General features: G+C 43.2%; 1 protein-coding gene across 4 annotated transcripts in view; it reads left to right on the top strand.

Moving 5' to 3' along the window:
* IL12RB2 (interleukin 12 receptor subunit beta 2) overlaps positions 1–12,422 on the top strand; it is a 78,368-nt gene extending 65,946 nt beyond the window's left edge. For all 4 annotated transcript variants that reach the window (XM_047788715.1, XM_047788717.1, XM_047788716.1 and 1 more), the window contains 4 exons: positions 1,634–1,771; positions 5,198–5,288; positions 6,797–6,896; positions 11,441–12,422. In XM_047788715.1, the coding sequence (XP_047644671.1) occupies positions 1,634–1,771; positions 5,198–5,288; positions 6,797–6,896; positions 11,441–11,980 (869 nt within the window). In that variant the 3' untranslated portion in view covers positions 11,981–12,422. The remainder of the gene's footprint in view (positions 1–1,633; positions 1,772–5,197; positions 5,289–6,796; positions 6,897–11,440) is intronic.
* The last annotated feature ends 10,168 nt before the right edge of the window (positions 12,423–22,590 follow it).

The following is a 22,590-nucleotide window of genomic DNA, read 5'->3' as shown; positions in this document are numbered from 1 at the left end:
AGGTCTCCCCCACATTATTTTTTAGTCCCCTGCCTTAGGAATGAGTGACATTTTAGTTTAATCATATAGCTGTGGTCTGTGCAAGCAGTTCCATCAGGTTCAAGTAGGCTTGGGAATTTTCCACACAGTACTTTTCCTCCATAGGAAGTGAAATAGAGAAATCGCTATGAGAGTCGCAGCTGTTAAGTGATCTGCCCAGGCCCCAGCTCCTTTGTGTGGATGGAGTAGGCACAATAATACAGGGTCATCTGACTGGTCATCCATGGTAAGCAGCAGTGGGAGAGTGTGAGGGGTCTGATCTTCCTACTAGATGGTAAACTCTTTGAGGCAGATCTTGTGCTTTGGTGCCTTGTCCAGGGCAGATGCTCAGTAAATATTTGTGACTGTGGAAAGAGAGTAAGCAAAGGGGCAAAAACTGACTTGCCCTGGGGTTGGTGAGCCAGTAAATGATATTAAGGTACTACAAAGGCTGAATTTTTTTTACTTTTTTTTTTCTATTATAGTTGATTTCCAGTGTTCTGTCAATTTCTGCTGCACAGCAAAGTGACCCAGCCGTGTGTATATATATATATATATTTACATTTTTCTCACACACAAAGCACTGAAATTTAATTTCCACTTTGATCACCAGTGCACACACAAGCCAGGAGGCTATACTTGTCAAAGTTCTGGGCCTTGGTTTTACAGTCCCCCTCTCTGCTCCCCCCCCCAGCTTTTGAGAGGTCACTCCAAAATGCACACCTAGCAGATCCCTAGAGGAGGAGATTGCCTATTTACTAAAAGCTACTAACATGCACGTTTCTGGGAGGAGAAAAACAGCATCAATGCATTGCTCAAAAAGCAAAGTCTGTTCTGCTAAAAATCTGCAGGGGTATTGAGAGCATAAGGAACTGACAATCTAGGTTTAAACTGCCAAAATAAATAAGTACCATTGCTCTCATTTTTCAGATTTTATGTCAAATTGAAGCAGATTGTCATATTAAACCCACAAAGACCAGTACCCAGAAATTACAAAAAAAGGGGGGGGGGGGCAGGAAATCGAAATTAACAAATGTTACTTCAACATCTATTTCATCAATTGCTACACTTAACTTTCTTAAAAATTCCAGTGAAAATAATTTGTACATTTAATTTCTTCCCCAAGAGTCCTCAAATATACTCGATAGATGCCAGAAACATTACAGTCATAGGAAATAAAAGGAGTTACTAACAGCTAAATAATTTTGAAAGCAAAATGATAAAAATTCTTTCAAAACATTTTACCTCAGTAAAAAATAATTTTTGATGCATTGTGAAGTGAGGCCTTCATAAATGACAGTGTCTAGGGCCTTTTAAAATATTAAGTACCTGAAATTCTCTTGTTGCCCCACGGGTTAAGAATCTGGAGTCACTGCAGCTGCTGTGGCGTGGGTTCAGTCCCTGACCTGGGAACTTCCACATGCCACAGGCATAACCAAAAAATTTAAAAATAAGAGGTATTAAGTACTAATGAATTGGGACTATTTTAAAACAGCAGTGTGCTTTTCTCTTTCAAATTAAATGAAGCGTTAGTACATAAAAATGAGTAAAAGCCTATATTCAAATATCTCCTTTAACCTGTGCCTTTCCTCTTTCATATTTATCTTCCTTTCAGAAATTCCCTATAGAGTCTCCTCCAAATCACATCCCATCAATAGCCTGCAGCCCAGAGTGACATACATCCTGTGGATGACAGCTCTGACAGCTGCTGGCGAAAGCCCCCAAGGAAATGAGAGGGAATTTTGTCTGCAAGGTAAGAACCCTCCTTAGAGATTGGTGAGTTCCCTCTGGATCCCTGCACAGGAGTATGTGCCCCCTGTTTGATATGGAGATGATCAGATTTTCTTAGTTCACTCATTACTTTCTTGCTCTTACACCTTTGCACTTGCTATTTCTCCAGCCAGAGCGCCCCACCCCTTCCTTATTTGCTTGGAGACGGTGTCTACTTCGTTTTCAAAACTCAGCAAAAATGTTGCCTCCTCCAGAAAGCCTTCCCAAATGCACGTCCATAATTCCTTCATGATGCGCTACCCTTGACCGCTATTCAAAACTCTGAATCCAAGAGGCAGGGCCTGGTATCTGTTTTTCTCTATCGTCAAGGTGGAGAACAGCACCCAGCACATAGTACTGGTTCACTAAACATCTGTTTGGTGAATGAGAATAATCTCAACAACGCAACTGTTTGCATATCACACAGTTACTATGTGCCCCCTGCTATGGTAAGTGCTTTGCATCCTGTATTAGTCTGCTGGGGCTCTTGTAACAAAGTACCACAAACCGAGTGGCTTAAGCAACAGGAATGTATTTCCTCACAGTTCTGGAGGCTGGAGGTCTGAGACCAAGGTGGTGGCTTCTTCCTTCCTCGACCTTCATCTCTCTTGAAGTTTTCCTTGTGCATGTCTCTGTTTCCCTTTTTCATAAGGATACTAGTCCCATCTGATTGGGGCCCACTCGATTCCGGTCTGACCTTATCTTAATTGCCTTGCCATGATGATATTTCCACATAAGGCCACATTTTGAGGTACTGGAAATTAGAACTTCAGCATATGAATTGGGGGGGGGGGGAGGACACAATTAAACCCATGTAACACGTACTTTTTGTACTCATTTAATCCTGACCACAACCATGTAAGGTGTCTGCTTTCATGCCTATAGCTGGCCACACTACCAGCCACTCAATATGAAATAAATAAAAGAAGGAGGGATTAGGATGCCTTTGTACAAGTGTAAAGCACAAAAAGATTGCCCAGGTCATAGAAGTGGCATGTGGCAGAACTACAAATCAGACTCAGGTTTGAGTTCTTTTTTTTTGTTTGTTTTTTAGGGCCGCACTCACGGCACATGGAGGTTCCCAGGCTAGGCGTCCAATCAGAGCTACAGCTGCTGGCCTACATCAGAGCCACAGCAATGCTAGGTCCAAACTGCATCTGCAACCTACACCACAGCTCACAGCAACACCAGATCCTTAACCCACTGAGCAAGGCCAGGGATCGAACCCCCATCCTCATGGATCCTAGTTGGGTTCGTTAACTGCTGAGCCACAAAGAGAACTCTCAGATTTGAGTTTCTTAAGTTAAATTTCAATATGTGAAGAAATGCCTATCTGACTTGGGTTTCTCTCCACTATTAACTAGCTACATTGTTCTCTCTGGCAGCACCCCTTACATCTACTCCAAGCATAAAACAAGCCGTTCTTGGGAGTTCCCATTGTGGCTCAGCAGATTACAAACCCAAATAGTATCCATGATGACATTGGTTTGATCCCTGGCCTCACTCAGTGGGTTAAGGATCCAGTGTTGCCGTGAGCTGTGGTGTAGGTCCCAGAAGCAGCTCAGATCTGGCATTGCTGTAGCTGTGGCATAGGCCAGCAGCTGCAGCTCCAATTTATTAACCCCTAGCCTGGGAACTTCCATATGCTGCAGTTGCTGCCCTAAAAAGCCAAAAAAAAAAAAAAAAGAAAAAAAGACCGTTGATCACTCAGGACTCTGTTGTTCTATGCCCATTACTTCTCCACTGGAAAATCGACAAGCCCTCCTCTCATCTCCCATGAAAGTCAACTTATGAGCAATTAATTGTATTAAGGATTCAGCATTTTTTTTACTCCTTGTCCCATCTGCCCAGAAAGGAAGGCAGATACTAATGAAAACGTCAGATTGTGTCAATTGTATGAGGTCATAACAAGGCTGCCTGCATTAATGCCCCCTTTCAGCCCTGGAAAAGCACTTCTTATAGGCACTAACAGGTCGGTGGCTACCAGTCCTCCCTCTCACCCTCCCTCCTAGGCTGTCCTTCATTCTAGCAGAAGAATCCATCTGCAAGCTCCCTGATGCTGACATTCCGCCTCCTGCTGCAGCCTATCAGTGGTTCCCTAAGGGCCTTCAAACTAGAATTCAAACTGCTTCGTTGCCAAGCCCTGTGTGACCTGGTCCTGTTCACCCATCTGGCTTCGTCCTGTGTCGCACACTCATTGTTTTTTCCTGGAAAGCAAGACCAGACTACCTGTGGTTGCCGAAGTGCTTGCCGTTTCCTCCTTCCATGCATTGTCTCATCTGCACTTCCCTAACTTGTCCACTTAGCCAGCTCCATCCAACTCTCAACTTTTCATATATTGCCTTTTGGGAAGTCTTCCTGAGCTGCTCACGGGCCATTTCCCATGCTGTTCTCTGCAACGCTGTCTTGTATGTGCTGTTTTTACGTGTATCCCAGGGCATCTTGGCTCACTGTTTACACACCTGTCTCTTGGACTGTATGCACAACTTCTTAAGACAGCAGAGCCCATGTCCTATTCATCTTTGTATCCCAGCACCTAACTCGGCCTGTTACATGGTTTATACTCAGTAAACGTTGGAATGAATTAAAGACAAATTCCAACACATAGTGAAATACGTGTTCATAGGAAGGAATCAGAACAATTTCAAAGACCTTAGTTAGGTAGAGAGCTTATCCAATAGTTTGGTAAAATTAATAGCTACCATTTTTTTAATTTGTCTTTTTAGGGCCATACCCACTGCACATGGGAGTTCCCAGGCTAGGGGTCAAATCAGAGCTACAGCTGCCTGCTACACCACAGCCACAGCAACGCAGGATCCAAGCCATGTCTGTGACCTACACCACAGCTCACAGCAATGCTGGATCCCCAACCCACTGAGCAAGGCCAGGGATCAAACCCGTGTCCTCATGGATCCTAGTCAGTTTCGTTAACCACTAAGCCAAGACAGGAACTCCCAATAGCTACTATTTCTTGAGGCCTCCTATGTTCAGATACCTTGCTGTGGGCTTTAAATACATCATCCTTAATCTTCACAACAACCTGCAAGGTAGATGTCATTATTTACCTTTTGTAGATCAAGAATCACACATCAGTCAGGGGCAGAGCCAGGACTAGTGTCCCAGGCTCCCAGTTCACAACCAGTGCTTAGTATATCACACTCCCTTTCCTTCTGCCCCTGTTAGGGGAAGGAGCCCTTGCAGGCGGTGGAGCTCCTCCTTTAGAACCATAATATTGGCCCCTTTGGGCCCCTTCTCCCTAACTGAAGGGGCAAAAGTGAGTTGGCTCTGTTCCTGAGCTCAGCTACCCAGGAACGGTGGGTAAAGCCCAGTGGGTTCACACAATAGTCAATATTTTGAAATGTTCATTGAAGATAACTGAGTCATAGGGTTTGCTAATTTTTCTTTTTAGGTAAAGCCAATTGGAGCACATTTGTAGCACCAAGCATTTGCATTGCTGTCATCACAGTGGGCGTTTTCTCAATGCGTTGCTTCCGGCAAAAGTAAGTTCATTACACCTGCCAATTTGGGTAAATGTATTTTGTTCTGTCTTTTTAGGGCCACACCCACTGCATATGGAGGTTCTCAGGCCAAGGGCCAAATCAGAGCTGTAGCCACTGCCCTACGCCACAGCCACAGCAACGCAGGATCTGAGCCGCATCTGTGACCTATGGATGGGCCTACACTGCAGCTCACGGCAAAGCCGGATCCTTAATCCACTGAGCAAGGCCAAGGATTGAACCCACATCCTCATGGATACTAGTCAGGTTCCTAACCTGCTGAACCACAAGGGGAACTCCAGTTTTCTTCCATTTTGTTGGCCCACCATCCCACGGGTACTTTCCTCAGCTGCATGATCTGTGTTAGGCCGCAGGTACCTCTGCTCACATTTCTCTGGAAAAAGCTGGTCACATGGCCTCATCTTTTGTTTCAAGGGGCTAAATGCATCCCAGCAGCTTACTTTTCTTATTAAACAAAGTTTATTAAAGCCAAATCTTAAAAAATATTTCACATTGTTCTTAAATTTAAAAAAAAGTCAAATAGTTAAGTCACAGGCATATAGACAACATTTTTTTTTTTTTGTCATTTTGTCTTTTTAGGGCCACACCCACAGCATATGGAGGATCCCAGGCTAGGGGTCCAAGCAGAGCTGTAGCCGCTGGTCTTTACCAGAGCCACAGCAATGCGGGATCTGAGCTGAGTCTTCAACCTACACCAACACAGCTCACGGCAACGCCAGATCCTTAACCCACTGAGCGAGGCCAGGGATCGAACCTGCAACCTCATGGTTTCTAGTTGGATCTGTTTCCGCTGCACTGTGACGGGAACTCCTGTGAAGTATTTTCAAAAACCCAGAGATAGGAAAGAAAACCCATATTTCCTCTGATAACCAAATACAACTTTTGTTAACTATTTGGATATTTCCATATGGTATTTTTTTCTTGGAATTTTTTCTCTTGGCATTTTTTTCTTAACTTGGATTTGTCCAAGCTGTTCAAACCGCATGTATTTTGTTTTATTCTTTGGTTTCTTTTCTTTTTCTTTTTCTTTTTTTTTTTTTTTTACTTTTAGTAAAAGTTTACCTGTCATTACAAGCTCTTTATAAACATTCTAAATGAATATAAATAGTAATGTCCCCAAGGGCACTGACCATGTCCTCCTGTTTGCTGTTTTATCTCTTGCACGTAGCACTGTGCTGGTCACACATCAGGAATTCAGTCAATGTTTGTTGAATGAGTACTTGACTGCTTAGTGACAGCTAAACATTACATTGAGCAAAAGTTCCACAGTTTATTTAGCAAACCCTCAGTGGTTGCATCACCAGTCTTTATCATCTATCCAAACTTCATGGAAAACTAGTCCAGCCTTGGATGACGCGTCATCTTCCTTCTGCAGTGTTTTCATTTACTCACTTGCATAGCCCTGCACTGAAACCGCGGCACTAAGACCCTGTGCTTCCACACCACTGTGTGCGCTCTTAACCAGATGTCACTGTTTTCTTCACCTACAGGGTATTTGTTCTCCTTTTGGCCCTCAGACCTCAGTGGTGTAGCAGAGAAATTCCAGACCCAGCCAATAGCACTTGGGCCAAGAAATATCCCATTGTGGAGGTAAGGTGTTAAAGCTTAGTGGTAAGTTGATGGGGATCAACACATCTAAATCTCCCATTGTGGTTACAGGGAACCCCGGGGGGTTTAGATCCTGTGGACATGCTGCAGTCATTGGTGCTAGGTTCCATCTGGGTCATCACTCCCATGCGCAGGAATTTTCTGAAGTTTATGACCAAAAGACCAAAAGACCCATAGCTTTTCATACCTCTCTGTGCTTTACTTTCCCCTCCTGATCTCAACTTATTTCAAAAGAAATTTAAAAAGCAAGAATACTTGCCGAGCACCAGTCTGAGCATTGGCTCATCCAAAATCAAGAGAACTGATGCTTTCTCCGGACGGTCCCTGTCCTGTCTGAGCACAGAACAGTAAATAGAGCCCAGCCTGTTTTGGTCTTGACAGGAAGCCAATAAGTCATTCCACTGTGCAAGGAAAAGGCTTTAGGGAAGGAGACGTTGCTCAGCTGGCAGGTGTGAGTGCTGGGAGTAAAAGACAAAGCCGGGAGCTGCCACACAAAGATGAGGGGAGAGCAGCTCCCAGCAGGCACAAGGTTCTATCTCTGGTAGAGGGCCTGGAAGCTGAAGGCATCTGAATGTGGAACAGGACTGTGCACTGAAGGGGAGCAGAGGGAGGGAGGGGTGCACGTGCTCTCCCCACCGCCCAGGGCCTCCGCAGCCCCACACCCTCGCACCTCATAGCCCTCCTCCTCCAAGATTCTTCTCATTAGTTATCCGTGCATTGTCTCATCCACACTTTCCTCTGGCCAGAAGCCAGTGGTCCCAGCCATGTCTGCCTCTATAGGAATTTAAGTCACTGCATTGCAGTGCCTTTGATATAAGGGTTGGATGCCAACACCACCTCTGCCAGTTACTATGTCAGTGACCCTTGAGCAACTTCTCCAATGATGTGGCCCCCAGTTTCATGCTCTGTCAAATAGGAATTGACAATATCTCTCATATATCCCGTGGTGAGGACTGAGTTACATACCATGTAAAGCACATGAGTCATTTTCTTCCCAGGAAGATTTATACTGTCTCCTCTCTCTGTTGAGGGGTTTTGTACCTATTAAGTAACAATAGCAAGACTAGAATAATAACTGTTTATATTTGTGTGTATGATGTATATGGTATATAATATACAAAATTACATAAATCTATGTATCATATACATATGACCTATTACATAATATATTTATGTTTATATACATAGATATATATCACTTTCTACCTGCCAGGTACTTTTTTTTTTTCTTTTGGACTGCACCCACAGCATATGGAAGTTCCCAGGCTAGGGGTCCAGTTGGAGCTACAGCTGCTGGCCTACGTCACAGACACAGCAATGTGGTATCCGAGCCGCATCTGCAACCTACGCTACAACTCATGGCAATGCTGGATCCTTAACTCACTAAGCGAGGCCAGGGATCCAACCCGAAACTTCATTGTTCCTAATTGGATTTGTTTCCTCTGCGTCACAATGGGAACTCCATTGCCAGGCACTTTAAAAAACATTTTTCATGCATTAACATCTAATCTCTACAACAGCTTTAGAGGATTGTAATATTTTTCACATGAGGAAAGTGAAGCACAGAGGACTCGGTAACTTACCCAGAGTGAGTCAGCTAGTAAATGGTGGCTCCTGGATTCATATATAAGTAGGATGTGCTGTCTATCACTCTATGTTCTAGAAGCTCTTAAGCACAGGTTGAAGGGCTGTTTCTAGCAGTCAACACCTCTGAGCTGAACAGACTAACTCAGAAGGTGTTCACACACTGGGCAATGTTGTGGTGACTGATGGGAATGCATTCAGTGAGGATGCCGCTGCTAGTATTACAGGGGATCCAGGCACCAGGAGCTGAGCTCTAAGATCTCTCTCTTCCAATGCTGATTCCACTGTCCAATGTCCTAAAAGCCTGAAATAGCCCAGTGCGAAGCAGCTCTGGGTCAGTCACAGACACCTGGCTCCCCAGCTGGTAGCTTTGGCATCATGGTCCCTGCTAGGCACCACCTGGGCATGAGGGGACACAAAAGCAGGCAGAGCCACTGAAGAGCCCCGAAAAAAGCCTAGGAGAAATGCTGAGAGTGACACACAAAGAGTTAAAGAAAATAACAAAGGGGAAAAAAATAACAGAAATTTCTACATACATGCCCCAAATTGAACAGTATGAATATGTTCTTTGTAGCATTATAAATAGAAGCCAAACATTGCATAAGGTAACCTGCCACCAGGGGGTGCAGGTTAAACATTTGGGTATATCTATACTACAGGATGTTATGCAACTGCAAAAAAAGAAAAGAGAGAGCGATCTATACATGTCTAAAAATATTTAAAAATGAAAAAAAGCAAAATTTGTAATTGTCGGAAGTGGGTTCTCATTGGTATAAAAAGGAAGGTGATTTTATACACACACATACAGTCTGAAACATGTGCACAGAATATTTCTGGAGACCGAAGTATGAAACTGGTAATGGCAATTGCTTTTGGGGAGTTGAAGGCATGAAGCCCACTTAATTTGTATTACAAAAAATTTTTTTTTACAAAATTATGTTGTTTTCTTTTTGCAAAAATAACCAGTACATTAGACAAGTTTAAAAAAATTTAACTTAAACATGTCATCTACGAATAAGGCCTGTGCCAGCCTCATACCCCGTATCACTTGACCCTTGAAGGGGTAGACTGTTCTTAAAGACCCAACCTGCTTTCCTAGTGACAGGCGGGGGGCAAACCTCAGAAACACAATGGTCTTTAACCTCCAACAAAATGTGCTTTGAGTTCCCAGGCTTCATATCCCCCTACTGTTTCTTAAGATGTGGCTAAAACCGCAGAGATCTTATAACTCTGGAGGAAAAGGCTCACTCATTAAGGGGATCCCTGGGATGTTATCCAGTTGAGCTTGTAAAAGTTTAAAATAGTTTCCATGAGGTACCTGAGCTAATAGTGGCCCAGGAGGCCTTGCCCCAGGACTTGTCAGCCAGGGGGTCTGCTTTGTAAAAGCTCCCAGGAACAGCCTCTATGGATAAAGCTTTCAAGAAGGCAGGGTGAACAAGTCACCTTATGAGAACAGTAAGCCAACTCCTCACCCTGTGTCATCTCTTCCGCATCAGTGGTAGCAGCACTTTGGCAGCTGCCGGCCCTGTTCCAAGCCAGACCGAGGCGCCAGGGCCAGTTTGCATAGCAATGGAAAAAGAGCAGGCTCCTGAAAGAGTACACACGTACCCTCCGGCTGCTCAGGGCCTTTTGTGGAAGTCTGTCCTGAGATAGTACCATCATTCACTTCAGGCCAGTTGCCACACTCAGGGCAAGGGAGGGAGCAGCAGAGGCCAGTCCAGACCATTCTTGCACAGCATGACATTTGACAGATGAGGGAACCGAGGGCCAGAAAGGTAGATTGGACTTTGGAGCTCTGCTTCAGAAAGATCAAGCAGGAGTTCCCGTCATGGCGCAGTGGTTAACGAATCCGACTAGGAACCATGAGGTTGTGGGTTCGGTCCCTGCCCTTGCTCAGTGGGTTAACGATCTGGTGTTGCCGTGAGCTGTGGTGTAGGTCGCAGACGAGGCTCGGATCCGGCGTTGCTGTGGCTCTGGCGTAGGCTGGTAGCTACAGCTCCGATTAGACCCCTAGCCTGGGAACCTCCATATGCCGTGGGAGCAGCCCAAGAAATGGGAAAAAAAAAAAAAAAAAGATCAAGCAGTCTAAAAGATATTTTTGAAGATATTAAGAGAGCCCAATAAAGCCTATATAAAAAGAGATACTAATAAAGTGCTTGAACTCAGGTTCAGGAGTCAGTAGAAAGTTTGGGAAGAAAAGATCTAACGTTGAAGAGCTGGCAATCAATTAGATGTTCAGAAAAACAAAGCAAGAAAAGTCACAGACACAATTAGCTTTAGGGAAAAAAGGAGGAAATTTTCCTCCAAAAAGTTATTCCAAAGGGGTCTTTCTTAAGAGCAGAACTGACAAAAACTTTTAGTACCCTGCCAAAAACTTTTCAGTAGTTTGTCAAAGCCCAAACTCCTGAGCATCCCTTAAAAGTCCCTTCATCAGTGTGACTTCCTTCTACTTCCGAAGCCTCAGTGTGCCTGTCATAAGGAAGAACTAGCAGGTTCCAGAATAGGCCAGTCCTCCTTGCCCACACCTTCCTAACTGGAAAATACTTCACAGCTCTCAGGATTCAGCTCTAGTGCCACCCTTTTAAAGTCTTCCCTGCCTCCTCCCAGACAGATGCAAGCGCAGCCTTTGCTCTGCACCCACCATGCCCCCTAAGCTAGAGGGAAGGCAGCTGGTGCAGTCGGATTCTCCAGATAACAGTGTAGCTTAAGGTAGAAGGAGAGAATGAATCACTGGCTGGGGGTTGAGAGGAGTCCATGGATCCCGCCTGTCTCCCCCACAATGTTAACTGCTTCTCCTACTTCAGCCAGTCAAGGGCCCGCAGTGTTCTGCCTCGAGCTGACTCGGGAGTGTGGGCTGTGAGGGCTTCTAGAACCCTGCAAAGGTCGCTTGTTAAGGCGCTTCCTCCACATATCCACATGAGCCTCTTCATCCCTCTTCTCAGGAGAAGAAACAGCTGTCCCTGGATAGGCTCCTGGCAGACTGGCCCACTCCTGAAGAACCTGAGCCCCTGGTCATCAATGAAGTCCTTCTTCAAGTGACTCCAGTCCTCAGATGCCCCCATCATCCCAACTGGCCAGGAAAGGGACAAAGGCTCCAAGGTCACCATGCCTCTGAGGAAGACACAGGGTCCAGTGCCTCAAGCCCACCACCTCCAAGGGCTCTCACAGCAGAGACAGGACCCGCAGTGGATCTGTACAAGGTGCTGGGGAGCCGACGCCCTGACTCAAAGCTGGGAAACCCAGCCAGCCACTTGACGGTCCTCCCCGTGGACTACCTGCCTACCCATGAGGGTTACTTACCCTCCAACATAGATTATCTCCCTTCACATGAAGCTCCCATAACAGACTCTCTGGAAGAACTGCCTCAGCACATCTCTCTTTCCATTTTCCCCTCAAATTCCCTTCATCCGCTGACCTTCTCCTGTGGTGAGAAGTTGACTCTGGATCAGTTGAAGATGGGGTGTGGCTCTCTCATGCTCTGAGTGGTGAAGCTTGATGTTTGGAAAGTCAGTGTGGCCCCAGCCAGCAAAGCATGGCCTGTCTACCCAGCCTCCTGCTCCAGGATCATCGCCCCTGGGCGCTACCATTAGGTCTGTTCCAACTAGAGGGCAGGCAAACCAGCTTAGGGCAAATCTCAGGAACTGAGAGTTGGCTGTAACCCAGATACCTCACACCGCCTTCTCCTGAGCCTCGAGACTACGTCCTCTACTCTGTGGACCTGGAGACTCCAATTTGGGTACCTGCAACTCTCTTGGCTATGTTGGCCAGAAAGGGACAAGGCAAGAGTAGAAACCAAAACTCGTTGAATCAGAGCTGCAGCTACCAGCCTACACCAGCCACAGCAACACAGGATCCGAGCTACCTGTGCCACCTACACCATAGCTCACGGCAACATCGGATCCTTAACCCACTGAGTGAGGCCAGGAATTGAACCTGCATCCTCACAGACACTATGTCAGGTTCTTAACCCACTGAGCCACAACAGGAACTCCACATTTTTTTTTTTTTTTAGGGCTGCACCTGTGGCAATATGGAAGTTTCCAGCCTAGGGGTCAAATTGGAGCTACAGCTGCCAGCCTATGCCACAGCCACAGCAATGCCAGATCTGAGCCGCAAGTACGACCTACACCACAGCTCATGGCAACACCAGATCCTTAACCCACTGAGTGAGGCCAAGGATTGAACTTACATCCTCATGGACACTAGTCGGATTTGCTTCCACTAAGCCAAGGGAACTCCCAGATTTTTAAAAATAATAAATTCTACAGTACTACATGATCCATTGTTGGATGAACCCATGGATACAGAAGCACAGATACAGAAGGCCAACTAAAAGTTATACGCTGATTTTCAACTGTACGGGGTAGCTGGTGCTCCTAACCCCATGTTGTTCAAGGGTCATCGTATAAAGCAGCTACTACAAACCAGGTCTTATGTCTAGATGAGAACTGTCCGCCACATAGGCCATTGACCACTTTGGAATATACCTCTAGTATGACTGAGGAGCTGGTTTTTATTGTAATTAAAATAGTCACACATGGCTCTTGGCTACTATACTGGAGAGCACAACTCTAAATAACTATTAAGACAATATGAAGAAAATTTCATTTTTGTCTAATTGCAATTAAAAGATGTTAAAATATCCAAATGAAAATAAAATTAATACTTTCCCAAAAAACGATGAATATATTAGTGAGAATTACTGGGCACCTTCAAAAGAGATTGATCAGGTTTTACATATGAGAACATAAAAGACCCTGGTGAATACCAATTTAAGAGGCTTCCAAGATGGTCATTATTTGTAGAAGCCTAAAAACACACCTTTTCTTTTGTTTTGCTAGTTTATTTTGCCTTAACCCTTTCTCAGTGAATCAGCAGCAGCTTGATGGTGGAAATTACTGCTATATCCACATGGGACCTTGGGCAAGCAGCCTCCTCTCTCTTAAATCTGATGTCTTGTGGAGGGGTGAGCCAAAGCTCCTCTGACCTCTTTCTGTTGCAGCTGATGCTGCCTTTAAGACCAGGTCTACCTCAGGGTCTAAGACCAAACTGCCAAGATTGCACTCTAAGTCGTTCCTTCTGTAGGCATCCTGCTTTGCTTCCTCAGGAAGACTGAGCTGGTCCTCAGCTCAAGTTGAGCCTGGAAGAGAATCCTCTTCTGCAGCATGTACTTGGAAAACTTGGAAGCTGTGACCTCTGGCTTGTCACCCTTCCTTCATCCTTCACTGCCTCCATCCTTTAACGACAGGCTCTTCTGCTAAGCTGATAGAGAGGAATCTTGATCTAAATGCTAATAGTACCTTTCCCAAAAGAACAGGACAAAAAATCCAGCAACGTTTTTCTTAAATCCCTGTTAAGGCTGAGTCCTATACCCTACCACCATCCCACCCAACACTGGAACTAAGGGGACTTTGGTTTACCAGATATTCCCCAGAGCTCTAGAAATTGAAATGAGTATTTATTCCATTTGCTCATGTCTGACTCTTCTTACCATTTCAGACTTGTTTAGTTCTCCCAGGCTTCATTTGAAAAGCTTAAGGTTCTTCCTTACATCTCTATTCTACTCTTTTTAGCTTCTTTGTGGCCTCTCTATACCATGGTTCCTTGCATCTCGGCAGCATCAGCATTGGCTTGTTTGTACCCAGGATGTGGAGCCCCTTGTTTGACTGTTTGTAATAGGCTATGACAAGCTGCCACCTCAGAAACAGGCCAACCAAGCACCTCTTGACAATAAGAGCCAGTTTTTCTTTCTTGCAATATCTGCTTTTCCTCTATTTGCTTTCCTTTCGATTACCTGATCACCTTCTTAGTCACTCTTCCCCTCCCTCTTTGGCCTTAACACACAGATCTGCCTCCCTGTGGCCACCCCCCTCCCCCAATATGCTTTCCCTTCCCTTAAAAGCCCCACATGGTACTGCAGTCCTTAAAAAACTTCCTAAAAACGTTTTTTAAAAATTTAAAAGGGAGACTTCCTTGACCCCTAGAGGCTCCTTCTAAGGATGCAGAGGCCTCCTGCATGCTTCCCTAGCAAGAGGCACTTACCTCCTTTCCTGGACTGTAAACAGCTTGAAGGCAGGAACCATGGCAATCTATTTCTCCAGCACTGCACCTGGTCCATAGTAGGCTATCAATAAAAGGTAAAAGATGTCTCCTGCCACTACTTCCATCTTACCCCCTTTGTTCCCGCTGTGCCTGCTTCCTTTATTGAGACAACTGCATTTGCTTATAATCCTCTACCTTCCCAACCCCCATTCTACCCTGTTTACTGACAGCACTGCTGTAATATATGTAGCAGTTTCATGTTTTAAAAACATATTTGAGCATTAAAAAAACATATTTGGCTGCTTACTCTGCCGGATAAAATGTCTTCTTTCCATGAATGACAAGATGGGTAACCTCATTCTATCTTTGCCCCAAATAGTTTTTACATTCTCCCTTCTCACTCACATGGTGAAAATTCCAAATCAGATAGGCTAGTTTACCAGGACTAGGTAGAGCTCGCCAATATTCATATAGCCAGGCTTTTATTCCTCAGGAACATTAGCAATACTTTAAATTCTCACTCCTGATATATATCCAAAGCCAACCCAGAAATCTCTGCTCTACTGAAAAACATCAAATTCCTTAATTCTCTGGGCCCTAAATACTACAAATAAAGTCCAAGTTCATTCTCAGAGAATTCATGGGCGTCTCTACCAGTTCTTGTATACAATCATTACCTTGAATTATTCATTAAAGGAGTTCCCATTGTGGCTCAGCAGAAACAAACCCGACTAGTCTCCATGAGGATGCAGGTTCAATTCCCAGCCTCGGTGCCGTGAGCTGTGGTGTAGGTTGCAGACATAACTTGGATCCTGCATTGCTGTGGCTGTGGCATAGGCCAGCAGCTGTAGCTCTGATTCAACCCCTAGCCTGGGAACTTCCATATGCCACTGGTGCGGCCCTCAAGGAAAAAAAAAGTGTCCTCCCAGGAGCTAGAAATTCTACTCCCTGGGCCTCTGTCTTCCATACTATAGGCAATAGGAAAACCAAACTTGTGTTGTCTAGTTCTTTCCCTTTAGTCCCTTTCCCCCAAGCCTGTCCCAATTTCTCAGTGTCCATTAATAGCCACAGCTGCAGGTCACCAAAGCCCAGAGGCTAGTGAAAGAGATGCCTAGCGAGGCACATTCTATTCTAGTCAATCCTCCATGTTTGATTCTTGGTTTTCTCTATAAGCTCTTTTTCTTTCACCTAATGTAGTTGTCATCAAGCCCTCCAAAGGAGGCCTGTTTTTCTCTTTCTAGCCTACAGGACTCAAGGATGTTCACATTATCCACCTTTACGAAAGGCTGATAGGTGAACCCCCAGATTAACCACCCTGTAGAAAGGCCTCTTCTTCTCAAAAAAAAAAAAAAAAAGGCAATTTAATCTATTGGTCTACTGATGATGGCAGGAAAACAACTCAGATTTTTACATCACAGCCTACACTGGAATACATGCCCAATTAAAATTTTGCAAAAGATACCATCAAATTAGATAAAAACATCTGCAAGATACAAGATACTTAATAAGGTGTTCTTACAGATCAGTATGGAAAGCAAGCCAACATGTCAAAGAAAAATGGATTGAGTGAGCAACTCACAAAATGTAAATGCCAAATAAGCATGACAAAGACCCATTTATAATCAAAGACATAAAAACTGAATACCAGGAGTTCCCCTTGTGGCTCACCAGAAACAAATCCCTCTAGTATCAATGAGGTTGCAGGTTCGATCCCTGGCCTCACTCAGTGGGTGTTGCCTGGAGCTATGGTTGTAGGTTGAAGCCGCCGCTTGGATCCTGCATTGCTGTGGCTGTGGTGTAGGCCGGCAGTTACAGCTCAGATTTGACCCGTAGCCTGGGAACCTCCATGTGCTGCAAATGTGGCCCTAAAAAGCAAAAAATAATACATAAAAAGTAAAAATAAACTGATCACCATTTTCCCCTTAACAACTTGACAACATTAATGAAAAAATTAGCTAATATTAACCAGAAAACTGCAACTGGCAACCAGGAATGCTAGTTGGCTTCTTTCTGGAGGCAGCTGGGCAGTATTTCAATAAAATTTGAATGAGCAACTCCACTCCTAGCAATGCAAACTAGAGAACTGTATAAATATCATAAACTGAATGAAGGACTTACGATACAGCATTGATTATAACGGAGAGAGCAGCCTAAATGGCCTTCAGTAGGGACCTGGTTAAATCATATATACAATGAAACGGTGAATTTTTTAGGATACTCCATATTATTAGTAGGAAGAAATGCTAATTAAGCAGTAATATGCCATTGATTTCTATGGTGCACAGACTCCCCCTCAGGCCTTACATACACATTTTAACATGCCTGAAAAAAGGATGGATCTTAAAGTTGACGAAAAGCATACTATGCAGTTATGTAATCTCTACCTCCAGCCATGGGTTGTTCTTTTTTCTTTTTTAATGCCACATCAGTGGCATATGGAAGTTCCCAGGCTAGGGGTTGAATCAGAGCTGCAGCTGATGGCCTACACCACAGCCACAACAATGCCAGATCTGAATTGCATCTGTGACCTACACCACTGTTCATGGCAATGCTGGATCCTTAACCCACTAAGTGGGGCTAGGGATCGAACCCAAGTCCTCGTGGATTCTAGTCGGGTTCCTTACCGATGATCCACAACAGTAACTCCCAGGCATAGGTTTTTAAATGACGTTTTTGTATTCTTTTCATCACAGATACTTAGTACTCTTATAATTAGATAAAATTAATGCAATATAAAAGTGTGTCCTAAAGACACACTACCAGCTACTTTCTTTATGGCCTCATCTCTTTCATTCTCTACCTTCTCTGTCTGGCACTTCCACCTTTAATACTCCTGTCAAATGGTAGAAAAGACAAAGTAAGAGTTTCCATGGTGGCTCAGTGGGTTAAGAACCCAACATAGTGTCTATGAGAATACAGTTTCGGAGCCCTGGCCTCACTCAGTTGGTTAAGGATTCAGCATTGCTGTTGAGCTGTGGTATAGGTCACAGATGCAGCTCAGATCCCAAGTTTTTGTGGCTGTGATGTAGGCTGGCAGCTGCAGCTCTGATTTGACCCCTAGCGTGGGAACTTCCATGTGCAATAATAGGTGTGGCCCTAAAAAAGAGGAAAAAAAAGTTACACTAGGTGAGAGTGGAGATTGGGAATGTTAGGGTAGTAACTGAAGCAATGGATCTTTGAAATACAAAGTTTATATAACAAACCAATTTTTACCTTATTCTAATAGGAATTGTTAATGATGATCAGTAACCTCTAACACAGTACTTAGTACATGCAGTTTTAAAGGGATGTGATTCAGTTCTCACCATGACTGGCTTCAGGTAGGTATTACCTCCACATTAGAGATGAGGAACCTGGGATACAAGTAACTTAAAGTCACATAATTAGTACCTGATACCAGACAGTCTGGTTTTATAAAGAGCATAAATTTCAACTACTCTCTTTTCTATGCAAGTGAATGCAAAACAAATTTACATCAAATGAGGTTCTGATTTTAGGTGATCATACATGTGACTCCATAAAAGTCCATGAAGCTATTGTGATTAGGTAATCAAAAAACCAGCATTTCCATACTTCTGGAGTTCTAGATCTGTCTTCGTTCTTGAGAAACCTACCTAAAAAGCAGGTAAATCTTAAAAAAGGGAACACTCCAGACAAATTGTCTTAAGGAAATTGGTTGAGTATATGAAATTATGCGTATATAAAACTATGAATAAAAACATCATGCCTTTCAAAGTAATCAAAGCAGTGTACTCTCATTTAAATTATCTGTAACAACACCCAACTTACCTAATTTTTTTCCTCAAACGTGGCCTTTCCTTAATTCTATGATAATTGGCTCCATATTTTGCCAAGAGTCCTTTCTTTTATTTACAAGTGGCAAAACCATTCTTAAGTTACTTGAGACTTCAATCACATCTCTAAGAAACATACAATCACATCTTATGTGCTGCCCTGGGGTCCTTTTAATTCAGGCCACTTTTCAGTATCTACAGCTGTAAGGAATGCTTCCACAAGATACCTAGGCAGGAGAATGTTAGGTGTGGTTCATAATACCTTCCCATTTCCAATTTCAGGGATTTTACTGCTCCTAAGTAATTGAACCCAATGAAATAATACAAAAACTATTATGAGATTCCTCGGAGACTAAACTGTTTTCAAAGTCCCTGAATTTTTTGCCAGCAAGGTAGCAACACCCACAAACCAGACATTTTCACCAGTTCAAAAAGCTGCAAAACATTCTTCTGAAATTGGATGAAAATTTTTGACACAACAAAAACACTTGTTCCTTCAGGAAACAAAATCTCCATTTATTTGTTATAATGGCAATTATCTATCTCCCTGCACATTACCTGAGAACTTGGCCTGTGTTACCTGAGGGTTTTTTCTTGTGCTATCTAAAGCAGAGCCTGGAGACCCTCATTCCCCGCCAACAAAATCTCTCAAGGTGAAAAGTGGATGTCACTTCACTTGAAAGAAGAAATCTTACTTTATCCCATCACAAAGGGAGTAAAAGCCTGTTTGCTTTTCCAAAATCTGTAGGAAGTAATTGTTTCCTAAGTTTTCTCTCATCTCATACTCCCACAACTCTATATGACTGGGTTTTTTTCTTATAAATACTCCCTTTAGTTTGTCCTCTCTGGTCTATGGCAGGGTAGCTTTTAGAGCAGTTGCACAGAGGATTTTTTAATACACATTTTTAGAGTTCCTGCTGCAGCACAGTGGGTTAAGAATCTTACTGCAGCAGCGGTCACTGAAGAGGTGCAGGTTCAATCCTCAGCTCAGTACAGTGGCTTTAAGGATCCTTTACAGATCCTTTAAAGATCCAGTGTTGCTGCCCCTGCGGTGTAGGTCACAACTGCTGCTTAGATTTAGTCCCTGGCCCGGGAACTTCCATATGCCTTGGGTGCAGCCATAAAAAAAACACCCACTTCTGACCTGCTTACAATAGATAAAAATAATTTGCAAGGATAATTAATAGGTAATCTCTCCAGCTACAGATGCACTTTTCAGATCATTGTTTCCTTTAAAAACCTGCAGTTATTTTTAAAGTTCAATAACCAAGTAGCAAAAAATTGATGCTTTCCTCTAATTAGGAGGAGGTACTGGTTAAGTTCTTCAACCAATAGTATAATTGCAGTTTTCTCTTAATAAACTGTTTTCTCCTGTAGAGAATTTCTTTCTCAGATGATTCCTAAGTATTTTCACCTAGTATTATGTAGTATCCAAAGCACTTACTTCAGTCAGCGTGACTTCCAGCTCTCCCATTTGACTCGAGATGAGGGTCTGAGAGTGGGTGTGGACCAATCCAATCGTTAAAAGCTCTTCATCTACTGGGTTTTGTTGGTACAAAAAAGTGCCACTCAATCTTGAAGGGATACTGTTAGAAGCAAAATATACTCCTCTGAAGCACATACAATATGCCTATTTTTTTGGTATGACCAGTGACTGGTGAGCAGGTTTCAAAAGTAGTATTATCCAATTCAGTCTTCCCACACATTTTTAAGAAGCTACTACAATCTTAGCACCCAAGTAAAGCCTTGACAAACATGTACACAAAATCAAGCTAAAACCAAATTATCTGTGGCTTTTCCTGTTTTACTAGGAAAAAATATATATAGACCCTTCACTGGAAATTCAAAATTTCCAGAGAAAAGACAAACCAACCATCTCTAAACAGAACAGTATCTGTGTTTATCAGTCATGCAAGCCTAAACATTCTCAGCTATGAAACTGGGGGCTGGGGAGGAATCTGTCCTCTTTGACTGACATGTTTACTTTCCAAACCACCCCCAGCAGCCTGAGCACTTTGACACAATGTCTAAACATGTGCTCATCTAACTTTTGTCAGATTATGTTTGCCAAACTAAGTAACATTTCACTATGCATTACTACCTTCCAAGTGTGAAACAAGGAATCCAGCACATAAAAGTACCTATAACAAAATTTTAACAATATTCACCAGCTAATAAAAACTTTAGTCCCAATCGGACAAAATTCTGGGAAATACCAAGAACCAAGTTCAGATGGATCACTTTATATAAAATCTCTGTTCTAGGTACATGAAAAAGCGCTATTTCTTCAAACTGGAGCTCTTTTTAGGTCCTAAAATCTCTAAGAGAAATCAGCTACAATTACAATTAAGGTGATACAGTGTAAAACAATTCTGTCCAAATATAAACTACTTCCCTTTTTTCCCCAGCTCAGTTCTCTGATTAACAAAATTCTAAGTATTACCCCTTTGCCTTTCACATTTCCATACCAATAACACTGATGCAGCTATTTAAGGAGTAAAGCCATGGCAAGATCAGCTCAGAGCAATTCTCATCACCTGGTACTGTCTAGTTCTTAAAAATACGTAACAAACCAGAATTGTGAGCTGAGTTATTCCCAGATAGCTCAAATGTCTTTCAAGCACAAGATTTAGAATACACATTCAAGTGCACCAACTTTCACACCTTCCCCAACCAGCAGTAAAAGGGGAAGAATGTTACTGATTGAATACTACCTATATAATTAAAACCCCCAAGACATAAAATCATAAATTATTTTCTAATTTGTAATGGTCATTTCTCACCTTTTCTTTCCTTCCACTTACAAGTGAACAAAAGTAATGGCACAAAAGCTGTTTTGTCCAAATGGTTATATGCCTGCAAAGTGCAGTCCTCAGAAGCCACTGTGCCCCACTTCAACCTATGGAGTTAATTAAAAGTTTTCTTACCTATACAAAATGTTCCTAATTCTTATGGAAAAATCTTAGCATTGATGAGAAGTGCCACTAAATGTTAAAAACTATAATCATGGCATTAAGTGTACTGATACATCAAATTTAAACTTCCAACAACAGTTTTCAAAAGTTTCCAGGTGAGGGATTGAACCTGAGCTGCAGCTACAACCTATGCCAGAGCTGTGGAGGTGCCACATCCTTTCAACTACTCTGCATGCCAGGGATCAAACCCATGCCTCCACAGACAATGCTGGGTCCTTAACCCTGTGCACCACTGCAGGAACTAATTTTTTTTTTTTTTTAAAGATCTTTACTAAGAAGTTAGCAAATTATCTTGCCCTCACCTTGACTGGAGGTAAAATTATTTTAAAATACTTCTAATTTCAAAACTTCCTAGGAGGTAGGGTTATTTCATGTGTACCTATAACTTTAAAATTTTGAAAAAATTTGTATGTTTACCTGAAAATGATGGCCTAGATCAGAGGTCAGCAAACATTTTCTGTAGAGGACTCTTTAGATTCTATGAGTTAGAATCTAAGCTGTGTGGGCTACATACGTCTTTGTAGAAGGGTTTTCAACCCTTTAAGATGGGCCACAGGCTGAAATTTGAGACTCAGATCTAACACCTAATTTAAATGATACTCACTTTGAATGTTAGTGCTTGCCTCTGGACAGCAGCTTTTTTTCTTTTTAGGCCTTACCTGTGGTATATTTAAGTTCCCACGCTAGTGGTCGAACTGGAGCTCTAGCTGTTGACCTACATACACTACAGCCACAGCAACATGGGATCTGAGCTGCATCTGCAACCTATACACTGCAGCTCACAGCAATGCCAGATCCTTAATCCACTGAGCAAGGCCAGTGATCAAGCCCACATCCTCATGGATACTAGTCAGGTTCATTACTGCTGAGCTATGACAGATCCTGTGGACAAAATCTTAATCTTAAATCAGTAATATCCTAACCACTTTCTGAAATTAAGCTTTTCATCCTTTAGATTACCACCTTCCCCTATATTAATGATTTAGTGAATTCCTTTTAGCCCAACTTACTTAAATCACCTCACATACATAACCTCTGTATTTGTCTTAGCTCCTGCCATGGCTCAGCAGGTTAAGAGCCCAACGTTGTCTCTAAGGATTCAGGTTTGATTCCTGGCCTGTGGTGCTGCCACAAGCTGAGACATAGGTAGCAGATGGAGCTCGGATCCAGTGTTGCCATGGTTTTGGTGAAAGCCTGTAGCTGTAGTGCCAATCCAATTTCTAACCCAGGAACTTCCATATGCTGCAGGTGTGGCTGGGAAACACACACACACACACACAC

Source organism: Phacochoerus africanus, chromosome 8 (genome assembly GCF_016906955.1).
Source record: "Phacochoerus africanus isolate WHEZ1 chromosome 8, ROS_Pafr_v1, whole genome shotgun sequence".
In the NCBI taxonomy this organism is placed as follows: Eukaryota; Metazoa; Chordata; class Mammalia; order Artiodactyla; family Suidae; genus Phacochoerus; species Phacochoerus africanus.
Note: the sequence above shows the minus strand (reverse complement) of the source record. Positions and strands in the feature narration are given on the sequence as shown.